The sequence below is a fragment of the Penaeus japonicus genome, unplaced genomic scaffold (genome assembly GCF_977035675.1).
Source record: "Penaeus japonicus unplaced genomic scaffold, GWHDUDI00000001_assembly GWHDUDI00000014, whole genome shotgun sequence".
Lineage (NCBI taxonomy): Eukaryota > Metazoa > Arthropoda > Malacostraca > Decapoda > Penaeidae > Penaeus > Penaeus japonicus.
Window position 1 is genome coordinate 10149842 of NW_028234416.1, and position 10000 is coordinate 10159841.

Below are 10000 nucleotides of genomic sequence, written 5' to 3' on the forward strand. Positions count from 1 at the left end.
CGTGCCAAGGCTTTATCTAAAAAGAAGCACACACGCACACATAAGATCATATTTGTGGTTACAAATCATAATATATATTTTTTCACTCGCTATGTTTCTATGATCTCTTGCAGATATTGCAGAAGTACGGTAGCCACAAAAAAACTCAATGAAGTATTGATGACCCTGAACACAGAGCTGTATCATTTTGTGAATTATTTCATGCCTTCAGTTTATACTATATCACAGGGGAGCTTCATCATTATTTCATCAACGAGTCATTTCAGTCAATAGTAGTTTTTAAATTTGTTCCATATTGATGAATTTGTGATTAGTTTCATATGATATAAACCATTATCTCCTGATAAAGTTGCTGACGACTTTTGCATATAAGAGTGTGTGCATGCATAAGCACACACACATACACACATCTCACAAACACACGCACACTCACAAAAAATAAATATATGATGATACTAAGATAACGATAATGATGATGATGATAACAATAATACGATCAATGATGATTACATAATAAGGATGATAATAATAATGATAATGATAACGATGATTATGAAAAAATATAACAAAAACAAGAATTAAGCAAGAACGCAACAATAGCAAAAACTATAAGAATCATAACAATGAAAAACATTTTACAAACTTGCTTTCCCTCCCCCCTCCCCCCCCCACTTCCTAGAATTACCAACGTTTCAAACCGCGTTGCAAATGTTTAACACTAACAGTTGATCTGAACTCAGCCCAAAGAGGCACACACGTATTGCACAGTACAAATAACCATAAACTCACACGCAAAAGATATTGCATAAACGGCAGTTCAGTGTTTATTTTATGTATAGACACAGGTGAAATAGTCCTTACTTACTTTTCAAAACGTGGAGTGTATATGTAGTGCTCAAAAATGCATCATGTTTGACAAAGAGATGTTGCAACAATTAAACGCAAATATTTATTCATTTTTAATTTCTAGTATTTTCATTGCCTGTTCTCAATAAATTCTTGAACTCGTCTATTGTGAAATAATTTTAGAGAGATATAAAAAAATAAAGAGTTTCAGAATTGACGTATCTTAATGTAATATCCAGAAGGCATATATGTATATATATGTGTATGTATATATGTATGTATATATATATATATGTGTGTGTGTGTGCGTGTGTGTATGTGTGTGTGTGTACGTGTAAGTGTGTGAGTGTGTGTTTCTGTTTTAGTAAGCGTATATATAACACACATATTTACATAATCGTGGAATACACCATTATACCATAAACGAAGTAGGCATCAGGGAGGTCAAATAAATACACAACACCGATATTTACTTGACCTTTTCCACATGCCAATCGATCGTGATTCGGAAATCCTGTCGGTCTGGGTTTTTACTCTTTCGATTTATTTTTCACTCGCTTTTTGAAAAAGAAAAGAAAGAGAGTAAAAGTGAGAGTGTATGTGTGTATGAGAGAGAGTGTGTGAGAGAGAGAGAGAGAGAGGGAGAGTGTAACCCGGTGGGGAAAGCCATCACCAGTTGTAAGCCGATGACAAAGACTTAGACCTTCTCTTGTCATGTTCTTTATCGGTGGCTCAATAAATGCACTCGCCTCCAGCTAACGGTTAGAGGTCATAGCTTTGTGCTCTGTTCTGACCACTGCTGTTCTGTCTATGTCCGTGTTCCTTCTGATGAGTGACCTTCTCTCTACCTTGTTTATGTATAACTCTGTAGTTTAGAGGCAGAAGAGGGTGCAGCAAGGCAGGAAATCTCGAATACTTGCTTTCTAACATTGAATTAATATAGCGAAGCATAATCAGTGTCTCAGGTCACATGATAAGTAATATCAGTGCTTTACAGAGAGGGAAAGAGAGTGAGTGATTGAGTGAGTAAATGAGTAAGTGAATGAGAGAGAAATAGAATGAGAGAGAGAAAAATAGAATGAGAGAGAGTGATTGTCTATGTGACCTAAGGCACTGATTATGCTTTGCTATATTAACCTGATGTTTTAATGCCAGCATTCAGTATGAACTGACTTTCCCTCTCTCCCGTGTTCTCTTCCATCTTTAACTGCACCTGGCTTCCGGCTGCAGCTGTTTGCTAGCCGGAAGGCCTGAGGCAGAGAAAGTAGAATCGACTCATACATAAGCAAGGACAGAGGGACACTATCAGTAAGATCACAGATAGAGCAGGCGAACAGAAGGTTGATCAGAGCACACAGATCTTGACAAGAGAACGTCTTTGTCTTTCTCACTGTCTTTTCTCTCCGGGTTACAGAGAGAGAGAAAGAGAGAGAGAGAGGAAGAGAAAGAAAGTTAGTAGGAGAGAGAACAAAAAGATTTTTAAATTCTAAAACGAAAGTTTTCATAATAACATTACACTGAACTTCTGGTACGGAATAAACAACAAATGCACTGTGAGTCTCAATTTCCCGCCCTCTCTGCTAGAAATAAAACAAAAAAAAGATGTACTTCAGCCTTTCAGGAAGAGCATTTAACTGATCGTTTAACAGTTTAATGGCAGTTTGATAACCAATGCAAAACGTATCATGGCAATGAAAATGTTATACTAATGACTTAAACACGGAACGCTCACATGTCCGCTTTTACAGCAAATGTAACTTACCGTCCCATACAACGTTACGGTTAGCGTTAATATTCACTGGTAAACTTTTCCAATGAATTTTTCATATTTCACCTTTAGAAATCATTTAAATTCTGAAGTGAAGGCTAATGTAACAAGCAACTTACAAACGTAGAATAATATACTGAAGCAGAAAATAGTGATATGTATTATCTGGGATATATAAGCATCCTGTTTTTTTACGTCTTTAAAGAGAAAGCACACAAGTATTAAAACATAGTAACAGTTATATAATAGGAAGTGGAGAAGAAAATGAAGAAAGATAAGACTAAGGAAAAGAAAAATCCATAGAAGAAGAAAAAGAAAAAGCGAAGAAGAAGAGAAAAAAAAGTAAGTAGAAGAACAAGAAGGAAAAGAAAAAGAAGAAAAAAGAAAAAAAATATGGAATTATGATAAGGCTAGTGAATGAGGACGAGAAGTAAAAGATAATTAGCTTTGATTCGTAAACTATATTTGACAGAATACTAATCCTCCGTTTCAAAAATGCCCAATATTCAGTGTAGAATCCATCAAACGATAGGTCTACGAACAGGCACAAATCCATTGTATTGTATAAGTGTGTAGAATTATGAAACGATGAAGGGTATTGTTTAGACTTTGCCCGATAATAGTGGAAGCATTTATGTACAGTGTAGTATAGTATTCACTATATAGTGTAGTACACAGTATAGTATTCACTGGTAGAGCAATATGGCATCGAAAATGGTCAAGCAATTGTTTTCTTTTGATTATCTACATGCCTATCATTGCCCTTATCATCATTATTGTTAATGTTATCGTTATTCTGCTATCATTATCATTATCATTGCTGTCATTATTGTGGTTATCATTATGTGATTATCATCAATATCCTTTTCAAGTATCTGTTCGTGTCTTATATTCCTTGACCTCTTTCTCAACAGCCATCTTTTTGTTACTTCTCTCATCCTTACATCAATGGCTTTTTTATCTTCACCTGCTTTATATAATAATCTCTCATCTTAAATGAATGAGATTTTTTTTTTTTTCAATGCCTCTTTTCGACTTTTTTTCATTCTTTCATTTCTTTTTCATTTCCTACCTTCCTCGTCTCTTCAAAAAAGGCTCCCGAAGTTTTTTTTATTTTTTTTCTAGAGGTTAATCTTTTTTGTCTTTTTATTTTCCTGATCCTTGTATTTTCATCCCTTTTTTCCTTCTTCGGCTTCCTTTTCCTCGTAATTTCACCCCCATTTTAAAAGCCCTCTTTCAAAAACTTTTCTTTCTCTGACTTATCCTTGTATTCCTACTCTCCCCCCCCCCCCCCCCCCTCTCCTTTTTTTCTTTTTCCTTTCCTTCCCCTTGCCCTCCCCCCCTTTTCCCGATAGTCTTTCCGCGTCTTTCACCGGGGATTTATATATATATATATATTTTTTATTTTTATATATATACTTATATATTAATACCGACATTCATTCCAATTGTATTCACTATATATATATTTAATTCCTGTATTAAAGGCCCTATCTCTCCCCCTCTGCGCCACAGCATTAGTATTAACTCACGTTAAATCAATGTTCCTTTCGCGTGAGCCTTTCTAGCCTTTCGGTTACCTTGGTTTACGCCGTCCAGTACCATCTCCACCATCCCGGCTGTCCTGCACTGTCCACCGCGCCAAGACGATCATCCTCTCCCTCTCGGGGTTCATCTTCGTCTTCCATACCGCCGGCTTCGTCACGCTTCCGCCCTTCGTGCATCAGATGATGAGGGATCATGGTGTTAGAGTCGCGTCCGAGAGACCGGCGTGGGGGTTGACTTCTGTTTCATTCGTTTGTTCCCTGGTTCTGTTCTCTTCGTCTCGCTTCTTTCTTCTTTCTCTTTCTTTTCTTCTCTCTCTCCCTCTCTCCTCTCTCTGATCCCTCCTTCTCTCTCTCTGTTCTCTCTCTCTCTCTCTCTCTCTCTCTCTCTCTCTCTCTCTCTCTCCCTCTCTTTCTCTCTCTTTCTTTTTCTTTCTCTTTCTCTCTTTCTTCTTTCTCCCTCTCTTTCTCTCTCTCTCTTTCTCTTTCTTCCTTGATCCTTTCTCAACAGCCATCTTTTTGTTACTTCTCTCATCCTTACATCAATGGCTTTTTTATCTCCACCTGCTTTACTAAACAATAATCTCTCCTTTCAAAATGATCGAGATTTTTTTTCAATGCCTCTTTTCATCATCGACTTTTTTTCTCATCGTACTTTCTTTTTAAAATCCTTCTCTTCCACGAAAAGGCAGACGAATGCTTTTTTTTCCTTTTTTGTTCTCTTTATATTTTTTTCATTTGTTTTCATTTTGTTCCTTATATTTCATCGCCTTTTTTCCTTCAACTTTTTCCATCTGCCTCGTTTTTTTCACCCCCATTTTTTTTTTTTTCTTTCTTTCACTTATCCTTGTTCTTTTCTCATTCTCTGACTTATCCTTGTATTCCTCCTCTCCCCCCCCCCCCCACCCTTTTTTTTAAATCTCTCCTTCATTCTCCACCCTTTCCCCCCCTCTTCTTTTTCCCGATAGTCCTCACCGCGTCTAAACCCGACCGGGGATTTATATATATAAATTATATAAAGTAATATATATATAAATCTTATAAATATATATCAGTTATATATATATATATATATATATATATATATACCACTTCATCACCACTTAATTTCCGATATTGTTAAGTGACGTCTTTCCCCCTGCTGGGGGTTCCCTGGTCGGTCCCCATCTACCCACACAGCTGGAGATCTACCTTTGGTCCGTCTCGAGTTCCCTCAGCGTGTGGTTGACGGTAGCCTTTACGGTGGAGAGGTTCATCGCCGTCCAGTACCCTCTCCAGCGCCCCACCGTCTGCACTGTCCACCGCGCCAAGACGATCATCCTCTCCCTCTCGGGGTTCAGCGCCACGGTCCATATCTACGTCTTCGTCACCGCCGGCGTCATCGTGCTTCAGGATTCCTCTCCCTCTCTCCCTCTTTCCCTATCTCTCTCTCCCTTCTTCCCTCCAGCACGAACTTTCCTGATCTCCCTCGTCTCACAGCAAAGGAAATAAGCACGAAAGACATTATAAATAAACGTCAGACAGCGATCGATAAGCCTGTTTGTCAAGCGACCGTAATCACGTCTCCAGTCTTCGGGTCCTCTGTGATTCATTCTTTGCATCATAGACTTTGGAATGACTAATGAGGCTTGAGAAAAAAAAAAAAAAAACAGGTCAGGAAAATGCAAAATCCTCATTAGAAAATCCTATCACTGGACGATATGCTACGCGAAGCTAATTTGCATGAAACCGGGGAGTTTTCTTTAATCTTACCCACGGCATTATCGCACAGAACATAACATACTTTTTAGAGAGGATGTATTTGAATGTTAATTATGCTTTCGTTTCTTTACATTCTTTTTCTCAACCTCTGTATCTCTTCCGCCCCCTCTACCTCTACCTGTCTCTGTCTATCTCACTATCTCACTTTTCCTACAGATGGCTCTCTCTCTCTCTCTGTCTCTCTCTCTCTCTCTCTCTCTCTCTCTCTCTCTCTCTCTCTCTCTCTCTCTCTCTCTCTCTCTCTCTCTCTCTCTCTCTCTCTCTCTCTCTCTCTCTCTCTCTCTCTCTCTCTCTCTCTCTTTCTCACCCTCAGTTTAACTTCAAATTGTTTTCTATTATCAAAAAAATAATAACAGTAATATATGGAACATGATACGACTAGCTAACCATGATTCGGACACCTTTTCACCACATCAAACACAAATAATGAAATCAAAAGCTAATGGATCTGAGCAACCCTAATCATTTCATTGAGATTTTAATTTACAATGTGATTACATTTTGGGATGCTATTGCAATATGAGCCTTTGATGTGATATGTTTAGTAATCATTTGTCTTTATCGATGATTTGCAACCAGACAATTGGTAATTCATTCCATGCAATGCATCTAAATTAGATCGATTGTGGAGGAGGGTGTTATTAAATTTGCATATATATATATATCACGAGTGCAATAAAAGTTAAATGAGGTGATATTCTAATGCAAATTTCCACATAATTTGCATTTTGTTAGTCCCCTGTTTCGTTTCTCTTTCACTCTTTTGTCTTCTCTGTTTGTCAGTGTAAATGTCTATTCGTCTGTCTATCAATTTTCCTATCTGTATATCTGTATTATTTCTCTTCTGATGTCTCTGCCTCTCTCTCGTCCATCTATCTCTATTTCTTCTTCTCCTCTCTTTTGCAACGAGCCATTCTATAAATATTGTGATTATTCTTGTATATTAATCACAGTTTACGTGCGCATCTACGGCTGGTCGTGAATATATACAGAAGGCAATGCGTGCAGAAGCTGTATCGGGTAGAAAACAAAAGAAAAACACACACACACATAAATTTGTAAATCCAGTGATTCTTTTTACTGAAGGGAGGGAGCATATAGCAGCCTACATTTACTGACACAAAGAGGAAATGGATTATCTTAATCTTAAATTCGGTTAATTACTTAAGTCGTTAGATCCCAGCAAAACAAAATAAGCAAACAAAAGCACATTGGAGAACACTGTACGTAAACACATCCCCTGCTTCCAATGCCATGAACTAATACCAATATTACTTCTAGAAAAATAAAGAAAGCTAAAGAAAGAACCGCAAACAATAAGCAAAGCAATTAATTAGGCGAGAGAAAAAGTAGAAAACGATGCTCCTACGGCCATGAAACTGATATCAACAGGATATTTTTCAATTACGTTACTTGAAAACAAGATGGCGGGTGATCATGACAATGGCTGGCTCTCCTCGCCAACCAGCGACGAGTGTCATTTCTTTGGAAATTACATTCACTTATATCTAGCCGAATCAGGTATAGAAATTACGAAGGCGTTTAGATAGTAAATTATCTTTTAAGAATCATATCCGATTTATTAATATTTCCCCATCTGGAGAAGAGGGGAAGGTCGCTATGAATTCAATATACATTAAATGATGTGAATCAGAATGTGACGAAAATTACTTTTATTTTGTTTGTATATTCTCTTTAAAAAATGTATTGGAGTTTTTACTTCCCTGAATCAAACACTCGTAAAAAAAAATATGTGTTCTAGGTTAAAAAACGCTCTACGTTTAAACTTGTTTTCCTTTTATATACCTAAAACCTGCTTAATCATGTATGGCTATTCATCTATTTCAAATTAAGCAATGCAGGAGGTAAAAATAGACTTAAGTGAGCTCCGTATTAATGCAATGATATCAGTTCTTGATGTTGGCAATTGAAAATACGGTATATTCAGCATATTAAGTTCGTTCGCGTGACTGAAGCCTCGAAACACCTTGATCTGAAATTTGTGAATTGATTATCTCGACAATATTCCAGCAGAACATACTCAAAGGGATTTTACATGATGGTTGCGCATAAACGATTGAATGTTGACGCGAGAGAAAAGAGAATGGTGGGGATAAAGGGATGCGAATTACACATTAAAAGGAGTGAGAGTGACGAAGGATGAGTAGGAATTACGGAGCAGAAGTACGAATAACTAAGGAACAGGTGTGCGAATTACAGAGTAGATGAATTGGGAATTACGTAGCAGAAGTGGAGAATTATGAAGCGGGAGATATACAATTAAAGGAGTGCGAGCGAGAGAGAGAGAGAGAGAGAGAGAGAGAGAGAGAGAGAGAGAGAGAGAGAGAGAGAGAGAGAGAGAGAGAGTGAGTGAGAGTGAGAGTGAGAGTGAGAGAGATTGCCAGAGGAAAAGAGAGAGAGAGTAAGAGAACTGCGGAAAAGGGACAGCCGCGCATGTCTTAACTCGAACTGCGAGCTCCGAGGGTCATACTCAAAACTTTTAACCGTCCCCGCGTGACGTCACAGCACCTCGTAACTTAAGGGTGGTCCCGAGCACTCGTACCGGTGTGAACCCGGAAATAATAAGTCGTGCTAGTTCCGACTTGTACAAGCGAGATGTGTACAGATTATGTATTATTGACCGTCCTATATACAGCGTCATATCAATTCATATTGCCTCTGTATATCACAAATACCCCCATTCTCCCAAGCCACTTGATAAAAAGAAGATAACAAGCAATTATAGGATAGCGTAGAATGCGCTCGCCTTTTACCCTATAGAGTTAACGATAATACATATTGAATACTCAATAGAGCTTTGGGAAATAAAAGGTCTTGTCAGAGACGAAGTTAGTATGTATATATGTATGTATATGTATATATATATATGTGTGTGTGAGTGTGTTACATATATCTATACAAACATGCATATATATTTATGTATACATACGTGCATATGTATATTCATATATATACACTCAAATATATATATCTGTATCTCTGTCTATTTATCTATCCATCCAAGTATCCCATCGAACTATGGTTATGATGTTTTCTTTCGGTTACGAGGTGCCTACGATATTCTCTCTCTCTCTCTCTCTCTCTCTCTCTCTCTCTCTCTCTCTCTCTCTCTCTCTCTCTCTCTCTCTCTCTCTCTCTCTCTCTCTCTCTCTCTCAGAGTTCGGGGCCGGATACTCAAAACTCTGGCAGTTTAAGACGTCGCAGCGGGTTACGCTCTCGTAAGGCACGATGTCCCTACGAGGTCGCAAATCTCCCATACTCAGAGAAAAAATAAAATATCGTAACCGAAAGAAAACCTCATAACTGTAGTTCAATGGGATACCCTCAGATGGCGGGACCATTTCGAATTGACCAATCAACAGTCAGCCCTTTAGACGTAACTACCAATTGGAAGCCACGGTTATTAGGGGTAGGAGCGAGCGAAAGAGAGAGAGGGAGTGGGAAAGAGAGCGAGAGGGAGATATAGTTGATTATAAAAACAGATAGATGGATATTTGGATGGATAAATAAATAGACAGAGATACAGATATATATTTATGAATGTATATATATATGAATTTATATATATGCATGTATATATAAATGTATATGTATGTTTGTATGTATATATATATATATATATATATATATATATATATATATATATATATACATACATACATACATATATACCTTCGTCTATGACAAGATACCTTCTTTTCCCAAAGCTCTATAGTGTATTCAATATGCATTGTCGTAAACTCCATAGGGTAAACGATGAGCGCATTCTATAATTACTTATCTTCTTTTTATCAAGTGGATGGGGAGAATGGAGGTATTTATGATACATAGATACAATATAAATTGATATGACGCCTTTTACTGTGTCTGGGACAGTCAGTAAATCATAATCTATACAAATCTCGTTTGCACAAGTCGGAACTAGCACGACTTATTTCCGGGTTCATACCGGTACGAGTGCTCGGGACCACCCTTAAGTTACGAGGTGCTGTGACGTCACGCGGGGACGGTTAAAAGTTTTGAGTATGACCCTCAGAGCTCGCAGTTCGAGTTAAGACAT

The 10000-nt window shown here is 37.7% G+C and overlaps 1 protein-coding gene across 1 annotated transcript in view; it reads left to right on the plus strand.

Moving 5' to 3' along the window:
* LOC147470507 (uncharacterized) overlaps nucleotides 1–10000 on the plus strand; it is an 83215-nt gene that overhangs the window by 34158 nt on the left and 39057 nt on the right. The window contains exon 3 of the mRNA XM_086543703.1: nucleotides 5338–5553. Coding sequence (XP_086399829.1) covers nucleotides 5338–5553 — 216 coding nt within the window. The remainder of the gene's footprint in view (nucleotides 1–5337; nucleotides 5554–10000) is intronic.